The sequence below is a fragment of the Anas acuta genome, chromosome 21, assembly GCF_963932015.1.
Source record: "Anas acuta chromosome 21, bAnaAcu1.1, whole genome shotgun sequence".
Taxonomy (NCBI): Eukaryota; Metazoa; Chordata; class Aves; order Anseriformes; family Anatidae; genus Anas; species Anas acuta.
The window spans coordinates 7,502,707-7,528,709 of NC_088999.1; the positions used below are offsets into that span (position 1 = coordinate 7,502,707).

Here is a 26,003-nt window from a genome sequence, read left to right on the forward strand (position 1 = left end):
CCTTTAGCAAACACCTCCACAGGTTTAGTGTGCCTGTGTAAAACCCTCTCCTTTGAACTGCTCCCAGAACTGCCACTGCTGCCTCTAGCTGATCCCACAGGGACTGCACATGAAAAGCTTTCTCAACTAACAGCAAAAAAGGGAGGTTTTGCAGTTCAAGCATGTTTATGAAGTAACTGCTTGCAGGTAGTGTTGAGCTGGGCCCCAGCTGGGTGAGAATATGGCCAGCTGAGAAAACACCTGCTTACTGAGGCCTGTCACTTCCTGCGGCTGTTAAAATGGCGACTGTAACCTGTGTTACAGTATTTAAATACTGAAAAAATAATAATGAGTAACAATTAAGTGCTTTTCTAGTAAGTTCCTGTCAGCATCTGTAAGAGCAGAGCAGTTTATGGTGTCACTACAGGTTGTGACTGATGGTGTACTACCACGTTAAAGTTTAACTACATTAACGTCCCTTCTCTAGTTTTAGTGGGAAAAAATAAAAAAAAATACAAATAAAAAGCCTCTACCGCCTGCACCCACCTCACAGCCCCGCTCTCGCCTCAGGCGCTGTGGAGATCAAAACCGCCTCACACTCGATGCCTGATTGGCTAACCGCGGTCACCTGACCCAGCCAGCCAATGAGGTGTCGAAGCCGCTGCTGAGGGGCGGTAGCGGCGCTGAGCCGGGTGAGGGCCCGGAGCGGTCACCCCGAGCCCGCCGCGGCCGCCATTGGGGGCCCTGGGCTGGTGGGCTGGGGACAGGCCCTGGCCTTGCTCTTTCTGCACAGCTCCACCGTGCTGGCACTGTCCCCAGTCCCAGCAGGACACCACGGACATTTGCTGGAGCCCTGGGGCTCCTTCAGTGGGGAGAGAAGACCCGCTGTGTGAAAATCGTACTTGTTCACAAAGGGGTCTGCTCACCTCAACACAGAGCAAAGCACAAATGTAATCTGTTAGACTCAAAAATCCACCAGCCAAAGTTACTCACAGCCAAAGATATTCACACAAAGCTGTTAATTCTTTTAGTTGGTTTTATTTCAGTGTCAAAGGTTTCTCAAAAAAATAGATTTTATCCCTCATCTTCACAATAGGAAATAAAAACTGTCCAGTCCATTTAAGATGATTTTACAGAAAAATAAAGATGAGACATCACCTCCAGTGGCAAAGCACCTCTAAAATTTACCACAAAAACAGGTCTTGGCAGTGCAGACCTTCCCTTACTCACTGCGCCTATGTCACACTTGAATAGCAATGGCAGGTACTGCACATTTGCTGTCCCGTGATTTAAAAAAAAAAACAATTTTTAATTTATTTTTGATTTAGTGATCTCAAGTCTAGTGTTTGACTTTAAAGGAAAAGCTAAAAGAAGCTTTTCAGGGGTTAGGCACACAAGCTCAGAATGCTGTATATATTGAAAAGAGATTAATCGCATGGACTCCTCTCAGTGGTAAAAAACAGTGTAATAATCAAAAAGAGTCAGTTTGACATGTGAATCGCCATGCACAGTCCTCCCATCTGAGGGATGCTCTACATTGTCCTTTGTAAAAAAAAAATGGGAGCTGAACCTGATTGTCTGCTTCTTCTAAAAGATGAGAATCAGTTTTCACAACACATAGTTAGGAGTGAACCTGTGGAGAATCTGATGAATTCCTTTTAACAGTGGCAGCAAAGCAATCTACTTTTTTAGGATAATAAGTGGCTATTAGTATTCCTTGTACACCGTCACATGCTTTAAGATTTTATCTGGAAATTTATTTCCAGGAAGTCAGCACCACCTGGTGGCGTGACTGATCCACTGAAGATATTTAGGACCCTTCAGACGATACAAAAGAGCTCAAAAATATTCTATTTAAATTTGCAAATGAAGTCATGTAATTATCTCCTGCCACCCTACAAAAAGCTAGTATTTAGCTAGCAGCTCCACTAATTTATCTTAGTTCATACAGCACCCAACACACGTATCAGCTTTAAAAGCTGACAACCAGCATTCCTGAGAGACTTTCATCCCATTAATTCTCTTCTCGAATCTCCCCCAGACCCAACTAGCTCTTTTTTTCCTGGCATGCAGGTGTTGGTCTGGCTCACCATCCTCAAGTCAAAATACAGGATAACATTTCCCACAACCCCCTTCAATTTATGATTTGAATCAGCTAATTCCTTAGTCCCATTCATGGGGGTTACAGTTTTCTTGTGACTTTTGTCAACCAATGACAAGTATTGGCTTAGTTAAATTCCTCTTGCTTAAATATCAATGATGACAAAGACTTCTGGCTTTTCTTCTTCACAGATCTGCATTGCTGAGTAAGTTATGGCTTTGACCTCTGTGCCCTAGAATGAAAAAGACACAAAAGCATGAATTTTCTAAGCAAAATAAGACTAAGCAAGAAGTTGTGACAACAATGTGAGAACCAAACTCACGTAAACATTCTGAGTATTGACTGTTTCACTATTTTATCGTGCATCACAAAAACAAACAAACTGTTGAGTTTGCCAGTGTGAAGGAAGCATCAGCTCAACAGTTCAGAAATGTACTCACAAAAAAAAAAAAAAAAAAAAAGCAGGATGTAAGACCTTAAGTTATTAGTGCCTGTGATACCACTCAAATATATTTATACTTGGATCTCTTGCCAACTTAGAGGTCTGACTTAAAAGACACCACCCCCTCCCTATCCCCTAAAACATAAAGATGTACAGGTGAATCACTGCATACCTGAGGGTGTTTTTGTAAAGAGAACTCTTCTCCCCACCTTTAAAAGCAAAAAGAAAAGAGGTGATCGTATTGGTAATATTTAATCAAATGTTACAACTAGTTTCATTGACAAGCATAGGACAGTGAGACTTTCATTTAAAGCCTCAAAGAATGGTAAAGGAGTCCACAATCCACTTTTTAGAAAGCATCAGTGCCCTCCCAGTACATCACAGTATTTCAGAGAGATGACTGAGGGCAACATGTGTCCTCAGTGGAAGATATTCATTACTTAGTTAATCGTTTAAAGCTCACCCAATTGATCTTATTTTGAATTGCATTCGGTCAATGTAAAGCACTTTCACCTCCTGCAGAGAAAGCAAGAGAAAAAAAATGTGTTAGAACATCTTCTATCTTCAGGCACAATACCTCATTAACAAGAATATTCTACTGTTTAAATGGAAGCTAAAACCAGAAAATCTGAGCATTCTCAAAGATGCATACTGCTACTTGGAACATACAGACAGAAGAGCTGCCACTGAGGTATAATGGCAGGTAACGACTGTTTTTTTGTGGAAACAAAGCTAAGTGTTTATTTCTGAAATTTTTGTGCCTTGGAATCTTCTGCCTTACACCTAAGTGATCTGTTGTGTCCCTTTTTCTTCCCTAAGGGGACAGTGCATTCAGAGCCTGTACTATCAGAGAATTGACTTGTCCCACAAAATGGAAATAGAACAAAACAAAACACTTACCCTGGGTATAAAGAACTCATTGGCACTGAATTTATACAGCCACTCATCCAAGAAGTGAAAGAGAAGAGACAACATGTCATGCCCTGCATGATTGAAGCAGAGAAGGTAGTCAGTCAGTTGATTGCCCCAGTAAGAACACCCAAACATTTTAACTAGTACAGCTGATGTACAGCTTCTGCCCAAGTAGAAGATTCAAATTCGTTACGCTTAATTGAATTTTCATCCACTATTACAAAACCACACCTAAAAATCCAATATAAAAAGTCTTACCTTCTGCTTCTACCTCTACAGTATCCAGAGGTTCCACAGTCTCTGTATCAGTCATGTAGCCAAACATGGCCATAACACACTGCTCAAATGCTTCTTCCAAAGTGTCTCCCCATGCATGTAGCCTAAAGAGACACAGGATAATTTACCACACTGCAACAATAAATAAATAAATAGAAGTATTATGCAGGTGAGAAATGTGAACATAAGAACAAATACAAAGGAAGTGACTGCACAGAAATGCTCCTCTATACCTATGCATTTGGGTAGATTACATAGATTTTTCTTCTTACAGTACGTGAGAAGAATTTATTGGGAGAAAATAGAAAACTTAAAAAAAAAAAAAAACACAGTAGGAATGTCCTTTTGTAATACAGCTAATTGGTATCTATGAAAGTAGACTACTGAGAAAAACTCTGTTGTAAGGGCAAGCATTTAAAAGAAGGTTTCAAAAGACACTTCCAAAGAACAGAAGCACTACAGCAATAGTACTTTAGCAAAGAAACCAAGTATGTGGTTCTATGCCCTCTGAAGAGCAGAAATTAAATAGACAATCCAAAAAACTCAGTACATGACATTTCCTAATTCCATAAGGTCCATCTGTAACCAGTCTTCAACAGTCACCCCAGACTTGTATCAGTGTAAGAAATAACCCATTTGGCATATAGATAAATCCCACCTGCCCATACTTACTGCACATCTGCTGTGTGATCCAAATCTGAGGAGGAAGGAAAAAGAAAAGGCATGACATCACCACATATACTTTAAAACAAGGATAAAAATATTGTTGTTATAATAATAACTTTCTACATTCATCCTGAGACAGTGAACAATGATCATCTATCTTCCAGTGTATTAGGAAAAATAGCATAGGTAAAGCCTTGTGCTCAGCAGAAAAACAAAAAAGTGTTTAATACAAATTGTGTCAGTGCCCTACATGTACATGTGCCCTATGTTCAGAGTATGGCTGGTGTAATGCAACAGGCTTCTACAAGTTAATTGAAAAAAAAAAAAAACAGCAATAAAGAGTTTTTGCTGAAGTCTGCAGGACTTAAAATTATTCATGCAGAGGATGAGATTTGCAAACGTTCACAGTTCAGTGAACAAGTGTACCTGTCCACACCCAGAAACACCCATTATGCAAAAAGGAGAAATTTTAAAAGTGTGTAATACAAAATATAAAGTAATCTTCACTAATAGTATAAGCTTAACATCCCAAGCATGTATCAAGTTTTACATGAACGTCATTTATATTCCCTTAGAGAAACGGAAAATCGGGCCAGGTTGGTAGAAACAGGGCTATCTTGGGATGTAAATATGCCACGCTGTGATCACTCCAACTGAATGATGCCTCTGATGCTGTTTAGATCATTCATACACTATTAACGGTTTCTCAACAACTGTCTCTAAAGCAAACAAATTCCAGTGAACGTAAAAGAAGAATCAAATCTCTTCCAGTTATAGAAGCAACGCAACTATTGTAATATGTCACCGTATTTCTGCACTGCTATCAAATAGAGATCTGAACACATCCTAAAAATACATCTTCTAACAGAGTAACGTAAACTGTCCCTGCAAACAGACACTGCTCAAATAGAAAACAGACTCTGTGGTCTCCTGTGAGTGCCTTACGATGGCCCTTGGGCTGACGCCCTTTGCCTTGAAATTTCTTAGATGTCATTCTAGGGGTGGGAAATACAAGGGAATGATCCTGTAGTAGTACATGTAGGAAGAAGAAAATACCAAAAAAACAAACAAACAAAAAAACAACACACAGAAGACCAACCCACTCTTGCTTATCTCTTCTAATGTAAGGGAAGTAGACAACGTAACGTCTAGCTAAGAAATAGCTCGAAAGGGTAAAGATTTCATCCTGTTTCTTAACTAATTTATTCATAAGATTTCCTTAGCAGCCATAACAAAAAAGGCAGCCACCTTCCATAAAGAGAAATGGATGTATCTCATCTCTGTTTTCAGCTACAGATGTATCCCACAGTCTAAACACACAAAATTACCATACTACAAAACCCCACAAGCACCTAAACAGCATACCCTGCTTCCTTCCTTCCTCCCCCACCCCGACTGCACCGTCACACTCGTGCTGTACGGGATAGCGTTAAAAACACTCACATTCATACTTCTTATTGAGCGGGGGGTATTTGGCTTTGGTAGCCCTCTGCTCTGCCGTCAGGTTGTAGTCCCTCTCGTCGCCTGCCATCGCTGCTGGGCCGAGCACCGCTCGCCCACTTCCTGCTCGCGCAGAACATGGCCACCGCCGCCCGTGCTCAGCCTCGTGCCTCCTGTGCTGCTGTTGCAAAAACCCTTTTTGGTGTTTTTTTTTCACCCGGCAGCAGCTTGGTAACAGCTGTACGCGGGTGTGTTTAAACCCAGTATGTTATGATGCTCGCTGTCAGAGCGTGGTGAGGCGAGGGGCTGCAGTCCTGGCGGAAAGCACGCACCACAGCCTTTGAGGGGAGGAACCACGTTTCTTCACCAGGCATTGCATTCAGCCTCAAAACACTGCTATAATGAAAAATAATGAAAACAGCCATGAGGTGAATTAAACGTTCATGCTTCAGGTATTTTCGGCTTCCAGGTTTTACAGCCGAGGGTGCTCAGCCCACTGCAAGCCGGAGGATCTGCTGCCTCCAGACCCCGAGCTGGGACAGAAACCCTGCAGCCTTCCACACAGCCTTAAAGAAAAAAGCATTTTCCCCTTCAAGAGAGGGACTTCATTTAAGGCTCCGCTCCTAGAAAAATGGGCATGGCAAATAAAGCTGTGTGTGTTCATTTTCCCTCAGAATTCCTTTTTTTTTTTTTTTTTTTGAGAGGGGAATGGGTGATTTTCATTAAAAAAAAAAAAAGGAACTGATATTTAGAAGCCTAATTCTCTGATCAGACCTTAGTAGTTGCTGAGTTTCATACCAGTATGTATCTATAAATTGAACAAACCTAGATTGGAGACTCTGATTGAGCCTAATTAATTTTTCCTCAGATTAGATCTGTAGGTTTTCAGGTACAGTAACTATTCTTTCTCTGGATTTTTGTGCATTTTCAGATTTACCCACAGCTGAGCCCTAGACTTCCCCAAACAACACAAACACTAGATTTATAGGTGCCGTATAATATTTATTAACAATACACCTCAGCCCTTTCTCCCTGCTAGTCACAGCACCACACAGGGCTCCCCCCTTCAGGTACACTATATCTGCATGCTGTGAAGGGAAATTGGGGGAAAAAAGCAGCGAGGGACGACTGCGGGCGGCGCAGGGCCCCAGGGGGTGCTCTGGGGGTGCTCAGGACCGGGCCGGGCCCCTCACACCGCCCCCGGTACCGGCAGGAACCGCGCCCCCCCCCCCCCAATTCAGGCCGTGCCCGCGGGCGCTGCCCCTTTAAGATCCGCTCGGGGGGCTCGCGCCGCCCTCCCCTTCCCTTTCCCCTCCGCAAAATGGCGGCTCCCAGGGGAGCTTCACCCCCCTCCCCCTCCCATCCCCTCCATCCCCTCCATCCCACGTGACCCTCCCCCCTCCCCGCGCGCGGCCTGTCCCCGCCCCTTGCCGCTCTCTGATTGGCCGCGGCCTCCCGGCGGCGGGCGCTGATTGGGCGGCGTTGGCGCGCGAACGGGGGGTGCGCGGCGCGCCGGGGCGGCAGGCGGCGGGGGCAGGGAACAATAGAGCCGCGGCCTGACGGCTCCGCGCGGCCCCGCAGCGCCCGCCGCCGCCCCGCCATGGCGGACAAGGAAGGTACGGCCCGGCCCGGCCCCGATGCTCCGCCAGGCTTCAGCCGGGCCCCGCCGAGCTCGGGGGAAGCCCTCGGGGGCCTGGGGCGGCTCCGCCAGGGGGCGCGCGGCGGGCAGGGCCTGCACCGGGCCTGTGGGGCCTGCACCGGGTTGGGGGGGGGTAACGGGGCCTGTGGGGGTGCGGCGGGGCCTGAGGGGGCTGAGGGGGGCTGGGGGGCGGCACCCGGTCCTAGGGAGCCCTGGGGGGTTGCGGGCGGCTGGGTTCAGGCTCCGGCCGGGCCGCGGCGCTCGGTAGCAGCTCGGGGCCGCCCCCGCCTGCACGGGCCCCGCAGCGCCTCAGGCAGCGGGGTTGGGGCCCGGGGATGTGCCCGTAGGGCTGGCTGACCACAGAGCGGTGCCCATAATGGTTTTCTCTCCGTTCAGTGCCCGTTTGTGACATTGCGTGCTTGTTATAAATGTATTCGCGACGCTAACGTGTGTTTTCTTAAAAAAAAAAAATTAGCAGCCTTTGATGATGCGGTGGAGGAACGCGTGATCAACGAAGAGTACAAAATATGGAAGAAGAATACTCCCTTCTTGTACGACTTGGTTATGACCCACGCTCTGGAGTGGCCCAGCCTGACTGCGCAGTGGCTGCCGGATGTCACAAGGTGAGCTGCTCCTTTAAAGCACGATAAATTGTAAATCTAGGATCCTTTTTTGTTGAAGCGAGGCATTGTATGATTCTTTTCTGTCTTAATTGCTTTTTGTATCCTTGCCTTGCCATCAGCAAGTTGAGGACCACAAATACTAGAGTCAGTGCAGACATTTTCATTTTGTGAAAATAAAAGCCTTTTATCACTGAGAAGACACTTTCACACTCTTGATGCTTTTCTTCTTCCCACTTCACCTTCTTTAAAAACAAGTCTCCTTTCTTCTAACACAGAAATAAATATAGATATAACTTCAGTATAATCACTGTCATCAAAAGCTATTGCGGTCAGCTCAGTGTTTATGTGAACCCCTTTTGTTTCTCATTCAAGTCTCTTCTCTTGCAGACCCGAGGGCAAAGACTTCAGTATTCATCGGTTAGTGCTGGGCACCCATACTTCAGATGAACAAAATCATCTCGTGATAGCTAGCGTGCAGTTGCCGAATGACGACGCGCAGTTTGATGCTTCGCACTATGACAGTGAGAAAGGAGGTAAGGGGCCAAAGGTGTCAGCCAGGTGGAGTTCTAACCATTTTTTCCTCCTCCTCTCAGTAGAATATTTCTCTTTTCTTAACATTCGGGCAATAAAATTCAGATACTACTCCTGAACTGGCCCGTTTATTTCTGTTATCATTACTTAAAGGACAAATATTGTGTTTGATGTATCTGCATAATGTCTTGGAAGATCTATTGGAAAAAGTATGCAGGGAAAAATTTCACCCCTCTATTTTCCATCATGAGTCGACAATGAATTTCTTGGAGAACTGCTTAACCTGGTTTTTATCATCATTTTTGCATTACATAAACTCAGTGAGAAAGTCACTCACGTAAAAGGATGTTTTATTTCAAAGCAGTGTATCATTTCAAATGTTCTCCTCTAGTCTGAATTCTGCTGCCTGATACTTGTGCCAGCCTGGCTTGGATGAAAAGATGACTGTATTTTGTTCAGTGAACTGGCCTTGAATTTGATGCTTTCTGTAATCTTAGTTGGCTGTCAGCATTGCTCCAAGTTAGGCACTTCTCACGTTTGTTTGATTCAATCAATCTTTCTACATGGTGCAAGTCCTCAACGACCTAATTTTAGCTTTTGTTTTTACCAGAAGCCTGGATTATGCATTTTGTGTTTTGATCTTTGGGCTTCTCAGTTATTGATGAACACAATGTTGTCTAATAAGTAATTTGTTTCCATTCTATCTTGATATTTCTCAAAAATACACTATTCTGATTTAAAAAAAAAAAAAAAAAAAAAAAGGAAATTGCAAGCCTTCTTTTTGCCAGAATGTTGCTGTGCAGTTTCCTTAAAATAGAAAGTTGCTATAACTAACTATAGAGATATAAGGTGGCTTTAGCAAGTTACATAGTTTCACATTTTAAACCTTGTGAAGCAATTTCTTTGTATCAGAATTTTGTCTGTTCTGCAAGGCTGAACTTTGTTGTATTTGAAAGTGCAGTTACAACACATTAATTTCAAATATACAGCACATACCTTCGTTACAGATCAAAATTTTAGGTAGGATGAATCTGGGGCTTGTGCTGTTTTAGAAGGAAACAGTTTGTCTCTAAACTTAGCCAAAGTCCTGATGTTTTTATGTTATAAATAGAGATATTTAAGACAATGTGCCATTTGAAAACTGGGTTCTTCTAGTTGCTTGTTCTTATGACTATTCACCCAAAATAAGTCCTTGGTAGTACCAGTAACTGAGTCTGGATCTTTGTGTCTCATTCTGAAAATGACTAATTATTTACAACTATTAAATACCTATTTTTTTTTTTTCCAGAGTTTGGAGGCTTTGGGTCAGTAAGTGGAAAAATTGAAATTGAAATCAAGATAAATCACGAGGGCGAAGTGAACAGAGCGCGTTACATGCCACAGAACCCCTGCATCATTGCCACAAAGACTCCATCCAGCGATGTCCTCGTCTTCGATTACACCAAACACCCTTCTAAGCCAGGTGCCTGAATCTTTGTTATGTTTGTGCTTCAGAGGTCAGAAGAACATAAACGACAGCCTTTTCTTAAGAAAATACTCTTAAGAAAAAGCTGATATAGTGCAAAAGAGGTTGAAAACTTCTGTGGATTCTATATCACTTGTAATTTTAGAGGAAAGTGGGCATTTAGTGTGAAAGGTTATTTTGTAGAGACATGAATGTAGATATCTGAAGTGTATCAGTACAAAGGTACGTGTTTTTCTCTTGCTGTTTTAGTGTGTCTTGCCATGCCAGTGTATGTGATGATATTTGGAGTGGTAGAAGGTGGCTTGCTGGAAATGATATGATCTGGGTAGCTGAACTGTTGTCTTGATCTGCAAGGATATTACCTCTCATTTACTGATGAGCTTGGCAAGATCACACAGAGTAACTAGTTCTGCCAGTTGCGGGGAAGATCAGAAGTGTATTTATCGCTTTTGAAGTAGGGTTGGAGATGATGAGAGAAAGAACAATACTCCACCAGCAGAATGTTTAGGAAGAATTTTCTGAGCAGTAATTGGGTTGGGCTGCTGCTGCTCCTTCATCCAGCTAGACCAGGTGCATCGTGCCAGAATATGAAGGTGGCTGCTGGGCTTCTTTGACTCTTCTGCACGTAACATAGCACTAATTTAAAAAGGGCCACTGCTAGGTCATCCAGCCTAAAAATTTGCAGCTCTGAAAAAATCTGCAATTTGTGTCTGTTTAAGCAGACAAACTGCTCTGTGCTGTCTTGCTGCATTTTGTTTTAGTGAGGTGATTCTTAGGTTGAATATGATGCCTCTTTGTCCTTTTGAGCATCCTGTTGGAAATAGAAAGCAAAGTTTAGTAAAGCACAGTAAAACTTAATGCCAGGTATTCCATGATGCACTGAAAGTGATACTAAGCATTGGAGTTCTTATGCTGCTGCTTTACAGACCCTTCTGGAGAGTGTAACCCTGATCTGCGTCTTCGTGGACACCAGAAAGAAGGTTATGGGCTGTCATGGAACCCAAACCTGAGTGGGCATTTGCTTAGTGCTTCTGATGATCATGTGAGTACTTTTTAAATATTAGCTGGGGTACAACCTGCACTTTATTGGTGACCCTTGGCAAAAGATTAAAAATTTTTTTCTTTCTTGAGGGGGAGGAGGCAGGAGGTGATGAGAATTTCTGTCTCAAGATTCAAATTTGTTTTGTTTTGGTTTTAAGACTATTTGCTTGTGGGATATTAGTGCTGTTCCAAAAGAAGGTAAAGTGGTGGACGCGAAGACCATCTTCACAGGGCACACAGCGGTAGTGGAAGACGTATCTTGGCACCTGCTCCACGAATCTCTTTTTGGATCTGTTGCTGATGATCAGAAGCTCATGATGTAAGTGGGATAATGTCTTTAGAGATAGAGCAGTTCTGTCTGTTTTGCTTTCCCAGCTGCCCCTAAGTCCATCAGTAAAACTGGCTTTAAGCCTTTATTTCCATTCTCCTTTCTCCTTCCAGCTGGGATACGCGGTCAAACAACACCTCCAAACCTAGTCACTCGGTGGATGCTCATACAGCTGAAGTCAACTGCCTCTCTTTCAACCCCTACAGCGAGTTTATCCTGGCTACAGGATCAGCTGACAAGGTAGGTCTGCCTTGAACTTGGAAAATATTTATTTAGTTTCTGATGTGTAAATGTGGATGTGTTATGTTGGTTACTTCAGGACAAAATGTTTTTGTGTCTTTGACTAGACTGTCGCGTTATGGGACTTGAGGAACTTAAAACTGAAGTTGCACTCCTTTGAATCCCATAAAGATGAGATATTTCAGGTACAACAAAATATCTTTGTCTTTTATGCCATTAGTTCTACTTAGATGGCTGGGTAAAAATGAAAAGTATTCTTTTCCTCTCTGTTTTTGTTAAGTGTACTTGTGCTTAAAACCCTCGTGTTCTTTTCTCTCATCTGCTTATAATTTCCTGGCTTATTGTTGTGGAGATGTGTAGCTTTCTGTGTGGGGGGTGACTCCAGCACAGTTCAGAGTATCCAGAAAGCCAGGGTCAGAATGTAACAAGGAAATGTTTGAGAGTTTTGTCCACAATGTTAAGAGTGAAATACTAGCAGTACAGAGTAAATGTAAATTATTCATGGTAGCAGATTGAAGCAGGGAGGCACAATGAAATGGCTGCAGTGTTTTCATCTTCTCAGCTTGGTCCTGGAAGAAGGTTTTAGCTGGTAATCACTAAAAGGGGACTGCTGAACCATCTTGTGACAAAAAAATAATTGCTAATTTTGCTTGTTGTAAATATAGAAAGTTAACATCATTAGTAGCATGTGCTTAGCAGTTACAATATTTCCATCTCCAACTCATGCATTAGTCAGAACCAAAATATGTAGAAGGATTTTTTTTGTGGAAGGGTTGGTACTTAAAAGATTCTGTACATAATTTTATTTAGAGGTAACCAGAGTCTTAAATGTCAGGTTAGCATACAGAATTGTCTTAATTTGTAATCCTGTGATCCTAGTGAGTGGTATGTTTTGGAGAGATTTATCTCCAGCAGCCATGGTTAATGTGAGTTTTTGGGCAGTTAAGCTGTATTACAGCGATTTTCTTTTCATGTGTAAACCGTACTTACTATTTAAAGAATCTGCAGTTTATATTCGTGCTGTCCTTATTAAGGAGTAGCTAATATCCTTGAGAGTTGTTTATGCTTCTTAATATGTGGTGTTCATGAGAGGAGAGGTTATGCGTGGTACCATTTTGGTGCTCGAATGCCTCATGACTATATAAACTAATTGCTATCTTAGAATGTAATTGTTGGGCACATTCATATTTTGAGTTAATAGCAATTTGCCTTTTCATAAAGCTCTTGTAAGATACAGTGGTGTTTGCTGTGAATGTCAGCAGTGTTATGGCTTCTTAAAACTAATCTGCTTTCTAAATTCATCCTTGTCTGTAGGTTCAGTGGTCTCCCCATAACGAAACTATATTGGCCTCCAGTGGCACTGACCGCAGACTAAATGTTTGGGACTTGAGGTAAATCCCAAATCAGTCAAGTTGTCATAACAAAATATTAATGATGAACTGCATCACAAACAACAACAACAAAATAAACACAACCTTTTCATTTTCTCTTAAAGTAAAATTGGAGAAGAACAGTCCCCTGAGGATGCTGAAGATGGTCCCCCAGAGCTATTGGTAAGTCTTCTGAACCTCATTGATTGTTTTGACCTATATCACATCTCTGTAACACAGATTTGACAATGTTACCACCACCACTTTTTTTTCTTTCCCCTGTAATAGTTTATTCATGGTGGTCATACTGCAAAGATATCTGATTTCTCGTGGAATCCCAACGAACCCTGGGTAATCTGTTCTGTATCAGAAGATAATATCATGCAAGTCTGGCAAATGGTAAGTTGTTTGGGAAAGTGCAGGAAGTGGTAGATAAGAGAGTGTTGAACTGCCTGAATTTCAGCATTCCTGTTTTATTTACAGCTCTCAGAATGACTTTGTAGAGCTGCCTAAGTCTCAAATGGGTTGTGAAATCCATTTGCTAGAAGCAAGGGTTTACAAATACTGAGAAACTGTGTTATTTCTCTATTTAAAAGGGAAAAAAAAAAAGGAGAGAGTACTGGTGTAGAAGTACTTGTTTTTCCTTCTGTGCTAGAATTTTTTTTTTTTTTAAGTGAAATTGAGGTTTCTGTTAGTTACTGTCATAACAAATGAAATGTTTGCAAATGATATAAATATCCTCCTGTGGATGGAGAGGGGTAGCGGTGAGTAGAAACAGCTCGCTTGTTTAAATTACCAGCTGTTGAAAGTTTTGGAGAACAGTCCTGTGCAGTTCGAATAACCTTAAAGACCATTCTTCTAATTTTGGTTTATTTATAGACTGGTTCACAAAGGCTTTGTCTTAGCAGCATTCTGTATAATTCTTCTGGAAGGTGCTGCAGCAAAGTAAAGGATCTATTAAACGTATGCAGGGTAGTCTTAATTGAAATAAGCCCTGCAGTGGTCTCTACTTGTAAGAAGTCAGATTCCCACAAGCTACAGTAACTTAGGGTATTTCTGAAATGTTTTGAAGATGTTGCTATTTCCAAAAAGAAATCTATGTATGTTGCAGCCTTTATGTTAAATAGCCTTGAGGGATCAGGGATAGGTAACGTATGTGTGCAGATAGAAAACTGCCAGAACTTTTGGAAGTGTTCTAGCAGATGGAATCCTGTTAAATGAGGTGCTGAGTGCTTCAATTCCTCCGCTTCTGTCTTGCAGGCAGAGAACATATACAATGATGAAGATCCTGAAGGAAGTGTGGATCCAGAAGGTCAAGGATCCTAGATGATAACTCTTCCTGTTCTTAGTCTTTTTTCCTTCTCTTCCTTCTCAACCTGATACTGACTTAACACTGGTTTTGAGACACACGTAGACTTTGTGTTCAGCCATCCTTCTGTAGATACCATCGACTGCTTTTTATCCCAGACAGTGAGTACTCCCTAAGAAAAGGGCTTAGCCCAACTCAGCTGGTTCCGCACTGTAGCTCCTTGGTCATATTTCCTACAGCAACCTCTTGTGTATAGAGCTGTCTGTCCCATTTTAGCTGCTTTCCTCATACAGAGCAAACTTTTTTTTTCTCCTTATTTTGTCTTTAGCTTGCTACGACTACAGGCTTTTGCCTAATTTAAACAAAAGTTAAATCAGTAGAGCTGCCAGAATATGCTTAAGCCAATGGAGATGATACAAGTGTTAATCCACTGGCAGTTCAGAAATGGAGTGTGGAAGGTCTTGCCCTGTTCAGTACAGCTCAGAAGTCTTGTGATTCCTTTAATTAATTTGTACCTGTGTGGCTTTTTCTGCCTCTGCAGATACAAAACAAACAAACAAAAAAAAAAAAGGGCAAAAAAAGACTAGCAGATTCTGACTTGAACTGAAATTATTTCTTTCTATATTTTTTTTCTCTACTGGTAATTCTGGGTTTTTCATTCCTTCCTTTGGTCCTATCCCTCTTCTCCCGTCTGCTGGGCGACAGCAGTTTGGGTACATTAGCTGTTCCTGCAGAGCATTGCTCACCTTCCATGTATCTTGCTCTATTGTGTGTTTCTTGAGCTGTGTTTTCACATGTATTTCTTTCCTTTCTGTGAAATGGTTTTAAAAACTTGGGGCCGCCAAGTTGTAAAGGTGTATGTTTTTACCAGCTGATGTCCCACAGATGGCATGCCCAGTAATCTAAAACAGCATTGGTAGCTGGTACACGTAAAGCAAATTACAAATTACATGTGGATGAACTACCTTTTGTAGGAGTTAGTCCTTGACCACTAGATCCTGCACATCTTCCACTAGGGTGTCCTGTTCCACCAGCAACCTGTTACTCTCCATGTTCTTCATGACTAATTGCGTGTAAGTGCTTCAGATGGAATAAATTTTTTCTACATAAACGCTGCATTGCTGTGTGGTTTTGTGCTGATGGTTTCCTTCTGCATTGGCAGTTTTCTTGAGAGTAAACTACTTTCTTCAGAAAGCAGAGAAAGCAAGCATAAAGCACGGGTGTAATCTCTACCTGTGAGAGGGTAGGTGCTGGGATGGGTAGCCCTTACATTTATAATACATGTTCTTCAACGCCACCTCCTCTTGTTTCTGCTGCTTGCTTTGTGCAACAAGCACTTAATAGCTCCAAGCAGTTGGGAGTGCACAGGAGGGAGTGTGCCTTACCCCCAGGTGTGCTGCTGTCTGACTGCTAGGTCTGCCTTTAGCTCTTACCCAAGAATATTTTTTTATGTAGTCTGCAGCATGAATAGTTGGACACCTTACCTGCGCCATGGTTTGACACACAGGCTTATTTTTGTTTGAGACACAACGTTGAGAAATCAAAAGCTTCTTAAACTGACCTTTATTTTCAGTGTGAGACTTTATATAAAGTGGAAACCTTTTATCCACAAGCTTCAGTTTCTGTGGCCCACATCGGAGCATGTCACAATACAGCAGACAGCACTTGAGTTACAAAAGAGTCCTGTTAAAAGGATAAAGCTTCACCTGTATGTAAACTTCAAAAATCAACCCCCAACACCGCCTCCCCAAACACCTTCTGTGCAGGCTTACAGTCCAGCTATGGAACAAGACAAGATAACATTTTCCAAACACAGCAAAACATACATTGTTATTCTTCATACGTGTCCGTTTTTCAGTGCAAGTATAATTTTCTCTGCTCCTCTGTGGAAAAGCAGTTTTGACTCGAAGATCAGCAGCACTCTGGCATTCCTGACTTCAGGCAGCCGCTGTACAGCAGGAGATAAGCAGTGAAAGGAAACGTCCCCTGCAGCTGCTTCTGCTGTGAAGAGGACGAGTGTCGTTTCTAGCATTCTTCGTCTGCTTTTTCTTCTTTTTTGCAGAGGTGGCCGTAGATCTCTAAGCAGCCCCTGTGTGGGTAGAAAGTGAATTTAGGGTATGGAATATGGAATATATGCAATGTGTAAACTATTCTGGCTGCAGAAAATGGGCAACAGGGACAGACTACTTTTGAAAAATCTTCCATTTCATGATGTGGAAGAAAAGCAATCAGGTGACACTAAAACTGGCTCAGTGCACGGTGCTGTGGCTGTGCAGACACAAGGCCAGCCCTGCCAGAGCCCTTGGCAGTTGTACGAGCTCTGGCAGGAGGGAACCTGAGGTCTGGTGCAAGCTGCAGGAGGGGCAGCTCAGATGTACCTAACTCAGGTCCCCGGTTCAAATGTGGAACTCGAGGTGCCCTGACGTTTAAGAAATCTGGAGCCCTGTCACTTCCAGTGATGGCAATTTGCAGGTCCCCAGGAATTCAGAGCCTGCAGCTGCTCCTGGGCTTGGATGTTGGCCTCTGCAGCCTGCGATCAGACAGACCCCACGCAGCAGAGACGTGGGGTTGCTGGGATCTGTTCAGAGCTGTCAATGCGGTTACCCTCGTTAATAAATCCTGCAGTGACTGCTGATGTGACAGGCTGAAACAGGAAGATTGCCTCGCCCTGGCTTATCACGCCGCAGTCTTTTGTGGAAAAAAGAGAACTGCAGCTGCTGGTGGTGGGGATGTCCTCCCGTGGTGTGTGGGGAAGGGGAAAAAGGAATCCTACAGCGGCAGTAAAGCTCCAGAAAATGCTTAAGGATGTGCACAGCTGAGACTGGAGTAATGCACAACAGTGCAAAGTCTGGCAAGTAAAATAGTTCCCAAACTGAGGGGCATTTTCTGGAGCTTTAAAAGCTGTGTAGCAGGGAGGTGGTTCTCTCTGCATCTGCAGCAACGTTCCCCAACCGAGAACTCTCCTCTCCATGTGTTCCTAGGGAAATATTTTTTTTCAAGTTGCCGCGCCTGCCTCTTGGAAGGCAGCCCCTGCTTCTATTTTGCACAGAACTTTCCATGACATCGCTGCATGGCAGAGGGTCGGACTTTCCACGGCCGCAGCCCGTGCCCGTGCCGTCCGCGTGCGCGGGGCCAGGAGCGCCGGGCTCACCCGCTGCCAGCCCCCCCTGGCCACCCCAGGACGGACAGACTGACTTGTAAATGGACAGCTCCTGGTGCAGGCTGCTCCGCAGCTCCTCCAGCTCCTGGTTCTTGCGTTGCTGGAGCTGGACGCCGTTCTTCAGCTCCTTCAGCCTGTCCTCCAGCTCCTCCACCTGCTCCTGGGGGCGAAGAAGCCAAGACCGGGTTATGGGGGAGCACCCACGGGGCTCTGCCCGTCCGTGCTCTGCTCCAGGCAGGGGCTGCCAGAAATGGTGTTAAGAAGCCTCTGCAGAAAAGCTTTGCTTTGCTACGAAGGTGGGAGCCAGGGCTGGAATGCAGCGCGTGCTTTGGCTTCCCTGCTGGCTGGATTTGTCCCCTACGCCGCTAGGTGTGCGTTTGAAAAGCTGTCAGCGCTGTGTAAATCTAAAACCCTTGAGAAGATAAACACGGGAATGGGAAGAAGAAAGTGTGGAGGCACACCAGGGGCTCCCCAAAATCCCCCAAAAGTCCCAGCTGCCGAGCGAGGTGGGACCCTGGAGGTCCCCGTGCTGCAGCCCCAGCCCATGGGGACAGCAGCGGTGGCCGGGAATGTTGGCAGCGAGGCGGGCAGCAGAGCCACCCTGCCAAATGTGCTCTTGTGGATATTGAATTGCATTTTCTCTCTGCACGAGGTGATGCGGGGGATGCCTGGCACGGCCCCACGTCTCTCTTCCAGCACCCACCAGCAGCTCTCATCAAATGCTGAGCTGCGGTGCCGGTGCTGTACCCGCACCTCCCTTCTGTCCCCCCGGGGTATGGGGATGTGTCTGTGGGTTTCTGGACTGACACGGCTTCACCTGGAGCCTGCTGACCCACGCGTGGGCCTGCCCTGGAGGTCTTCCCAAAAGCCAGAACGTTTGCTCATGCCTATGTAACGGTCTTTTCATGCTGAGCATCCAGACCAAGTGAGGCACAGCTGCTGAGTCACCGAGTTTTAGACTTTGGGGCTTCTTCAGGGGCACGAAGTAAATCCTCAGGGAGGGGAACACCTCTGACTTGGAACCCATGGGAGATATTTCACCTCGCTGCCCTCCTTATCCACCCTGCTCCCCCCTCATCCCTACGAGCCAGCCCTTTGACTTCCCAGTCCTTGCTGCCCCCAGACAGTGACCCCCAAACCTGAACACACCACCGAGGACGCCTACCCGGTACTGCCCGACCTCTTCGTCGCGCTTCTGCTTGACGAGGATGATCTGCTCCTCCAGGCTCCTGTTCTGCAGCCGCAGCCGGCTCACCTCCCCCTGCAAGGGCCGCAGGGCCTCCTTCATCCCCTGCATCTCCCCCTGCAGCGCCTGCAGCGCCTTGGCCCCGGCCTCGCGCCGCTCCAGCAGCCGCAGCAGCTGGGGCTCGTAGTGCTCCTCCAGCCCCCGGCGGCTCTGCGCCACGAAGCTCTCGAACTCCATGGAGAGCCGCCGGCTCTCCTGCAGGTACTGGTTGTCCTCCCGACGCGGAGGAGCCTCCAGCCGCTGCCTCAGCGCCTCCTTCTCCTTCTCACAGGTCTCCTTCAGGCGGGACAGCTCGCCGGACAGCTGCCCGGCCTGGGTCTCCAGCTCTCCGCGGTAGGCAGCGTGCTGGGAGAGGTCGTGGCGCCGGCTCTCCAGCTGGTACTGGCAGGCCACGCACTCCTTCGTCACCTTGAAGAGCTTCTGCTTGATCTGCCGGATCTCATCCTTCAGGTTGTCTCTCTCCAGCTCCACCTTGGCCAGCAGCCGGCAGGCGGCCTGGATCTCCTCGTGGGCATGGCGGATCTCCTGCAGCGCCGGCTCCCGCAGCTGGGCCAGCTCCTCGATCAGGCTGTCGCGTTCTTTTTCCAGCTGCTCCACGGCCTCGATGCACTCCTGGAAGTAATCGCCCAGCTCTTCGAGGGTGAGGCACCGACACTCCGTGCCCTCCGTGTCCAGCGGGGTGCCTGCCCCCTCCGCGTCCATGTCCAGCGGGATCCCTGCCCCCTCTGCGTCCACCTCTGGTGGGATCCCGGCCCCGTCTGTGTCCATGTAGAGCGGGATCCCTGCCCCGTCTGCGTCCACGTCCAGCAGGAGTCCTGCTCCATCCACACCCAGCGGGAACCCTGTCCCATTGGCATCCATGTCCAGCAGGATCCCTGCTCCATCTCCTTCCACATCTAACGGGATCCCCGCTGCATCCACATCCAGCAGGATCTCTGCCCCCTCTGCTTCCGCATCCAGTGGGATTCCTGCCCCATCCACATCCAGCGGGATCCCTGTCCCACTGGCATCCATGTCCAGCAGGATCCCTACTTCATCTGCTTCCACAGCTAACGGGATCCCTGCTCCATCCACATCCAGCGGGATCCCTGCTCCACCTGCTTCTGCATCCAGTGGGATTCCTGCCCCATCCACCTCCAGTGGGATTCCTGCCCCATCCGCATCCAGCGGGGCTCCTGCCCCGGCCTCGTGCTCGCCCAGCAGTGGCCCTGGCATGCTGAGGTTCAAGGCAACGTCCCCGACGTCTGCCTGCAGCTCCTGGCAGGCGCCCGGGCTGCCCCCGCGTGCAGGAGCAGCCCCCGCGCCCAGCGCTGGCTCCGAGGGGCTGTGCGGAGCCTCCGGGTGTGGAGGAGCGCCCGCAGCCTCTCCCTGCGGGGCCGGGGCCGCTCCTGCTTCATCCAGCCGCGGTTCTGGAGGGGGCTCTGGCTCTGCCATCAGGTCCCTGCAAAGGAGAGGAGATGTCAGCCGGCGCGGTGCCGCTTGCGTGGCCCGAGGACAACTTTGACCCAAGCCTTTTGCTTCAACGTGTGCCAAAACAAAGGAGCGAAACCATCCCAAAACAAATGACTGGGGCAGAGGAAGAGCGAGTGCCTCAAAACCCAGCAGCACTTCTGTCCCTACAAGGGGGAACGACCCTCGTGGGTCACCCCAGCAGCACCACCGGCACCGGCGCGATGGCAGCGGGGTGGGGGCGGCTGTCACGGCCCGGCCGGTGAGGCGTTCCCAGTCCCCGTGCCCGGATTCCAGCTCCGTGGCATAACCTCACGGCAGGGGAATGCGCTGCTAAAGCGCAGGCGGGCTCCGTGCTGGCTGAGGCCGGAGCAGAGCACGGCAGCGGGCCCGCGGCAGCCCCGGCTTTGCAGTGTCATCCGAGCCGGGCATTATCCCCGGCGGGCACCTGCTGCTGCCACCACAAAACGTTCCCGGCTCACGATCCCCCGGGTGCTATTTGGGGCAGGAGCTGAGCACGGTCCTGGGCCCGGCGGGGGCTTTTTTTGTGCCACGGGGGCAGCGGGGAGATGCTCTCACCTCCCGGCCCCGCGGGCTGAGCTCATATCTCGTCATCCCCAAAGGAATGAGCGCGGGCTGGCACCGAGCGGCCTCGGCTGGCTGCAACGGCTTTAAGGAAAGAACAGATTTTCACCGGTACTTTCTCTCCTAATAAGGCAGTTTTCTGCAGCGATGACACATCGCAGCCTCGGACCCGGCGGCCTGACCGCTGGAGCCGGGGAGCGTGGGGAAAGGTGGGGAGGGGGCTGCGCGGTGCTTAGCGTGCCCCCCTCCGCTGCCAGCGTTTATTTTCCAAACTTACCGACTCCGAGCTGCGCCTCTGGGGCGTGCTCCCCCTGCCACCCCCTCGCCCCCTCTCTGGGTGCCTGCGATGTCCCCTGGGGGGGCTGAGCCTCAGCACCCCCCCTCCAGCCCAGCACCCTGGGGTCTCACAGCGCCCTGCTCTGCCCCACGCCCCCCCCCATGAGCCCCTCTCCCCCCACGCCCCCCCAGCTCCTACCTTGCTCTCCAGGAGCCCGGTGCCCCCGGCGCTGTGCTGCACATGGGCTTAGCATGGGGCGGGTGGGGGTTATTAATACACGGGGCTGGAAATCAGACTCCCCCGGCAGCCGCTTCACCCGGCTGCAGCGCCAGCTGCGGGTGCTGCCGCCCTCCGCCCTGGGAGGAGGAGGAGGAGGAGGAGAAGGAGGAGGAGGAGGAGGAGGAGGAGGGCGGGGAGGGCCATGCCTGCATCCCTGGCAGCAGCAGCCGCAGGGCTGGCTGCAGCCCCACGTCCCCAGAGCATCCCTGCCAGCCCTACAAGGGGGAAACGTGATGGGGACATGGGGGTCCCTGGGCAGGGGGGGGTCTCCCTGGGACTTGCAGGGTCCGTGTCCAGCGGGGGGAGGCTGGAAGGGGCACGGGGGAGGATGCAGCACGTGGCTGTGAATCTGTGCGGCCTTATTCTGTGCACGGAGCAGGGCTTAGCGGGGCGCTGGCAGCACAGCGTCTTGACACTTGTTATTTATTGCAGCACGTGAATATATCAAACACCAGCACCTTAAGGTCTCCACCGTCCCAGTGCCTGCAGCGCACAGCCCCCGTTTCCCACCCGTGCCCCCCTTTCTGCTCTCCAGCCCGGGGCTGGGGGCCGTGGCCGTGCTCCCAGGCACTGCTGCCGCCCTCAGCGCTGCCCTCGCCTCTTGGGGCTCTGCTTCCCACCCTTGCCCACCCACCCGCCCTCCCCGCAGGACCCTAACCCCACCTTTTGGGGTGCTATAATTAACATACAGTTACACGCAGTGCATATTTTACATCTATTGCCACACCAGCCTGCGTGCAGTGGCCCGGGGGGGCAGCGTGGCCAGTGGGCACTTGGCGTGGCCACCCCCGCTGCGGGGCCGGAGGAGGTGAAGGGCAGAAGCGACCGATTAAAGCCAAATTAATTAACGTATCAGAGCGAAATGCAGCCTACCTCCGCCCTGGCACTGCCCGCTCAGGAAGTCGGCACTCGCGGCTCAGGAAGTCGCCAGCTTACGTGCCCCGAAATCGCCCAGCAACGCGCACCGCAGCTTGCAACATCGCCAAATGCCACCCCGGCCCCGGCCCCGCGTCACCACCTCCGTCACCTTGGTGGCCGCCGGGTTTAAAATAACTGCTCTTGTCCATCTCCAGGGCCTGCTGGCACACGCGTGCAGGGGAGCAGAGCTTTAAAAGGAAAGGGAAGATTTGGGTGTTTGGCTTTTTTCGGCCCTGTTGCTTTTTTCAGCACAACCCACCTTTTTTTTTTTTCTTTTTTCTTTTTTTTTTTTTTTTATTCCCCGCTCTCTCTTTTTTTCCATCAAGCGCCTCTCTTCGTGCTGAGGCTTTTGACTCACTAGGAGAGGAATGCTGTTAATTCGGACAAGTTGTGCGTATAAATATACATCTGTACCCGGGATTGCCAAGGGGGGGGAGAAACCTGCGGGGCAGGGGGGCCGGGGGCAGCAAACCCTTGTAGGGGACAAGGGGAGGACGGCAGCGCCTGGGCACCTGCCAGGGGATGGCCGGGGGGCTGCAGGGGCTCAGCTGTCCCCGGTAAGAGGAGAGCCCCGGCTGTTTTGTGGATATAACCAGGCAACGGCCGGCTCGGGTGTCAGACCCGCCGCGGCTCCGTGTCCCACGGGGTGCGACGCCCTCGTGTGCGAGCCGCCCTGGACTTTGCTCCAGCAAACAGGAGGGAGAGCGAAAGGCAGGAGCGTATCTGGGAGGGGAAATGTTCCAGCTGTTGGAACAGGATAAACCACGGCGTCTCCGGCTGCTCCTCCACCCCCTGCTGCGTCCTGGCACCGGCCTGGCAAGGGCTGAAGGCAGCTGGGACAGATCGGTGCTGCTGACCCCAGGGCAGGGACGGATCCTGGGCTCTGAGGGCAGGGCTCCATCCTGGAGCTGTCCCCAAAAATCCCCGGGGACAGGCTTAGGGAACCAGGGAGGCTTCGTGGCCTCGGCAGCTCCCGTGGCTCCATCGGTGCATGCAGCACCGCAGGGCACCCAGCCCGCCCGAACCGCAGAGACTCCGGGTGCTGCCGCCAGCCCCGTGCCCCACACGTGGCTGACAAGGTCCCAGCGTGGGGCTCAGCACCCCGGGCTGCGTGCCGAGGCTGCGGGGGTCTGGCTGCAGCCCCACGAGCAGCGCTGGATCCAGCCCCGCATGCGGGAGCTCAGGGGGAAAGCGTGATTCATCGCCAGAGCTGGGAGCGCTTCCAGGGAAAGATCCTGGGTGGGGAGGGCGCCTGCACCCTGCACCCGCTCCGGCCCCTGCCCTCACCTCCTGCCTCGGTTTCCCTGCTGAGAGCTGAGACGCCACCGTGGGAGCCAGCACGGAGCAAGCGCCGTGGCCATGTCCCAGGACCCAGTGCCCGGGGCTCACCCTGCTCACACTGGACCTGCCTCCAAACTCCCAGATAAGGATGCTCAGGGCCTGTGCAAGGTCACCGGCAGGACAGAGGTGGAGGAGGAGGAGGAGGAGGAAGAGGAAGAGGGCAGTGTGGGCACGGACCCAGCTGGGCCTCGGGTAGAGATGAAAGCAGGAGCCCAACGGCGCCGTCCGCCCACGGCTCCAGCTCCAGCGGGGACCTTGGCGGCTGCACGGGAGTGGGGCTGGACCCTGCCCCAGGCTGCAGGCGCCGGCGGCTCCGCTTATCTGGGTGCTGCGGCGAGGGGGAACCAGGAAAGCGCCGCTACCGCCACCGCTGCTGCCAAGAGGACGCTGGCCTGGCCAGGGAGCGCAGCGGGGACAAGAGCTCTGTCCCTTTTGGGGACCCAGTGCCACAGCCTTCAGCAGTGCCTGCCCGAACTGCGCTGCTGCTGCTTTATCTCCCTTTGTGCAACCCAGATACCGGCTTTAAACGCTTGCGTCAAGCTCATTTGTCCCACGGGGCACTGATGGCAAATAACGCCCACAGCACCCACGCAGCACCCTGGGGTGCACGGGGGAGCAGGGACCAGGCCGGGGGGGATGCACGGTGCTGCTAACCCCTCGCCCTGGCCCTCAGTGCGTGCCGCACACCAGAGCAAAGCGCCGTCCCCTTTCACTCCCCCGGCTTTTATAAAACACGTTTCTAACGCAGCAAGTGCAGAGCTAATTTTAAGCCCCGCAACAAACGGCCTCTGTGTCCTGGCGATCGCTAACGGGGGCACTGCTGCAGAAAGGGCTCGGCGCTGGGTTTTTCCATTTCCTGGGGCAAGCACCGGGGAGCAGCAGCTCCGGCTTCTGTCCCTTATTGGAGGGGGTTTCCAGCTCTGGCTCTGGGGTGCCTTGGGGTGGGAGACTGCACCGCTGGAGCTCAGCAGGGTGGGCGGCTGGGCAAGGACCTTGTCCCCACTGCCCGCAGGCACCGCAGGCGTTAATGAGTCACGAGGCCGTGCCCATGGAGCCAGCAGGTGCCTGGCCCCGAGCACGGATCCGTCCCACTGCCTCCAGCCAGGGAAAGGGAATGTGGGCAGGGAAGGGGCAGAGGAAACCCAACTGCACTGAGCCCGGGCCAGCCGCATGTGAGTGGCAGAGCTTTGGTGACTGCCCAGGGGCTGCAGCGTGTGGTGCTGTGGCTGGTGGCACCCCTGGGTGCTGCTGGAGATGCCACCTCCGTGGGGACAGGCAGGGCTTTGAGCTGCTGTCCCCTCCTGTGCTCAGCATCGCTCCCATGGGAGCTGAGCTCCACTTAGACGCTGCCGCATCCTCGCTCTCCTATTTGGACAATGCCCCATAACTGCGTGCAAAAAATATTTTTAAAACTGGTTCTGCTGAATCTGAGAGAGGAGAGAGAGGTGATGTTTTTGGGGAGGGTCCCACATCCCCATGCTCCAGCCTTGTTAATGTTGAACGGCAGCAGGACGCCGGGATTTGGGAGACCACAGGAGCCGTGGTGCCAAGCCCCGGATCCCACCCATCTGCACCGGCCGGGGGTGCGCAGGGCAGCCCATGGGAGGGCAGGCTTCTTGTTTGGTAAATTCTTCTAGTCATTTCCAGACACTGGCACGCTCCCCTGGGCACACAGCCAGGCCGAGCGCGAGCCTCCGGGAAGGATGCATTTTAAACACATCGCAGCCTCTCCCATTAGGAAGCGCATCCTCACGGGGAACCCGAGCCTGGAGTGCACAGAAACCTTCCCCGTGGGGCTGCTGCCAGCAAAATGGGGTGCGTGGTGGCTCCGGCGTGCCCTGCCACCCCCTGTTAGCCCACCACGGTGGTTGTGCTCTGCGTATTTTAGGTTGGATATTAGGAAAAACTTCTTTACCGAGAGGGTTGTGAGGCATTGGGATGGGCTGCGAAGGGAAGGGGTTGAGTCACCGTGCCTGGAGGTCTTTAAAAGACGTTTCGATGTTGAATTTAGTGATATGGTTTAGTGGAGGACTGGGTAGTGTTAGGTCAGAGGATGGACTGGGGGACCTTGGGGCTCTCTTCCAACCTAGAAATTCTGGGATTCTGTGATTTTCTGTGACTGTGATTCTGTGTGAGGGCAGAAATCGCTCCTCACAGATCCACCGCTGCTCCTGGGGAGAGCGTGACAGCTCCCTGCCATGGGGGGGAATAAACAACCCCCAAACCCCTTAGAATATATTTTTTTTGTGTGTGGGGGGGTCTTGCATCATTAGGGACAGCATTGTGTGGGGTATTTGGGGCAGCGTTGTGTGGGGTCCGCTGGGACCCCCCCCCCATACACACACGACCCCCTCACGAGAGGGGCTTGGGGGGTGGGGGGGGGGGA

The 26,003-nt window shown here is 49.8% G+C and overlaps 3 protein-coding genes across 7 annotated transcripts; 1 reads left to right on the plus strand and 2 right to left on the minus strand.

Moving 5' to 3' along the window:
* Positions 1–1,001: 1,001 nt before the first annotated feature.
* ZBTB8OS (zinc finger and BTB domain containing 8 opposite strand) lies at positions 1,002–6,382 on the minus strand. Of its 2 annotated transcripts, XM_068658036.1 has the most exons (7): positions 5,820–6,357; positions 4,383–4,407; positions 3,693–3,814; positions 3,423–3,505; positions 2,986–3,038; positions 2,695–2,731; positions 1,002–2,312 (listed from the first exon to the last, which is right to left on the minus strand). In XM_068658036.1, the coding sequence occupies exons 1-7, from the start codon at positions 5,905–5,907 to the stop codon at positions 2,226–2,228; spliced, it is 495 nt and encodes a 164-aa protein (XP_068514137.1). In that variant the 5' UTR covers positions 5,908–6,357; the 3' UTR covers positions 1,002–2,225. The 2 variants fall into 2 exon arrangements, with proteins under 2 accessions (XP_068514137.1, XP_068514139.1); XM_068658038.1 differs by lacking the exon at positions 2,986–3,038 and having other exon boundaries at positions 5,820–6,382.
* An 892-nt stretch (positions 6,383–7,274) lies between these two features.
* On the plus strand, positions 7,275–15,473 carry RBBP4 (RB binding protein 4, chromatin remodeling factor). 2 transcript variants are annotated; one of them, XM_068658033.1, is made up of 12 exons: positions 7,275–7,432; positions 7,931–8,078; positions 8,466–8,611; positions 9,898–10,071; positions 11,001–11,116; positions 11,274–11,434; positions 11,557–11,683; positions 11,791–11,868; positions 12,998–13,074; positions 13,179–13,236; positions 13,342–13,452; positions 14,314–15,473. In XM_068658033.1, the coding sequence occupies exons 1-12, from the start codon at positions 7,417–7,419 to the stop codon at positions 14,377–14,379; spliced, it is 1,278 nt and encodes a 425-aa protein (XP_068514134.1). In that variant the 5' UTR covers positions 7,275–7,416; the 3' UTR covers positions 14,380–15,473. The 2 variants fall into 2 exon arrangements, with proteins under 2 accessions (XP_068514134.1, XP_068514135.1); XM_068658034.1 differs by having other exon boundaries at positions 7,292–7,432; positions 7,934–8,078.
* A 437-nt stretch (positions 15,474–15,910) lies between these two features.
* On the minus strand, positions 15,911–22,387 carry SYNC (syncoilin, intermediate filament protein). Of its 3 annotated transcripts, none has more exons than XM_068658032.1 (4): positions 22,232–22,387; positions 18,688–20,209; positions 17,558–17,682; positions 15,911–16,451 (listed from the first exon to the last, which is right to left on the minus strand). In XM_068658032.1, exons 2-4 carry the CDS (start codon positions 20,200–20,202, stop codon positions 16,388–16,390), a joined length of 1,704 nt encoding a protein of 567 aa, XP_068514133.1. In that variant the 5' UTR covers positions 20,203–20,209; positions 22,232–22,387; the 3' UTR covers positions 15,911–16,387. The 3 variants fall into 3 exon arrangements, with proteins under 3 accessions (XP_068514133.1, XP_068514131.1, XP_068514132.1); XM_068658030.1 differs by lacking the exon at positions 22,232–22,387 and adding an exon at positions 21,278–21,451; XM_068658031.1 differs by lacking the exon at positions 22,232–22,387 and adding an exon at positions 20,797–21,170.
* Positions 22,388–26,003: the final 3,616 nt, after the last annotated feature.

What these genes read in the sequence shown, in the direction of transcription:
- ZBTB8OS (XM_068658036.1), bottom strand. Translation starts at nt 5,907, where the DNA reads ATGGCAGGCGACGAGAGGGACTACAACCTGACGGCAGAGCAGAGGGCT. An exon ending in GATCACACAGCAGATGTGCA is followed by an intron (nt 3,815 to 4,382) that starts GTAAGTATGGGC and finishes GTGTCTCTTTAG; the next exon opens with GCTACATGCATGGGGAGACA. An exon ending in CTTTACAAAAACACCCTCAG is followed by an intron (nt 2,313 to 2,694) that starts GTATGCAGTGAT and finishes TTTTCATTCTAG; the next exon opens with GGCACAGAGGTCAAAGCCAT.
- RBBP4 (XM_068658033.1), top strand. An exon ending in TTAGTGCTTCTGATGATCAT is followed by an intron (nt 11,117 to 11,273) that starts GTGAGTACTTTT and finishes TTTGGTTTTAAG; the next exon opens with ACTATTTGCTTGTGGGATAT. An exon ending in ATAAAGATGAGATATTTCAG is followed by an intron (nt 11,869 to 12,997) that starts GTACAACAAAAT and finishes CCTTGTCTGTAG; the next exon opens with GTTCAGTGGTCTCCCCATAA.
- SYNC (XM_068658030.1), bottom strand. Translation starts at nt 21,321, where the DNA reads ATGTGCAGCACAGCGCCGGGGGCACCGGGCTCCTGGAGAGCAAG. An exon ending in CCGGGCTCCTGGAGAGCAAG is followed by an intron (nt 20,210 to 21,277) that starts GTAGGAGCTGGG and finishes TCTCCTTTGCAG; the next exon opens with GGACCTGATGGCAGAGCCAG. An exon ending in CAGGAGCTGTCCATTTACAA is followed by an intron (nt 16,452 to 17,557) that starts GTCAGTCTGTCC and finishes CTACCCACACAG; the next exon opens with GGGCTGCTTAGAGATCTACG.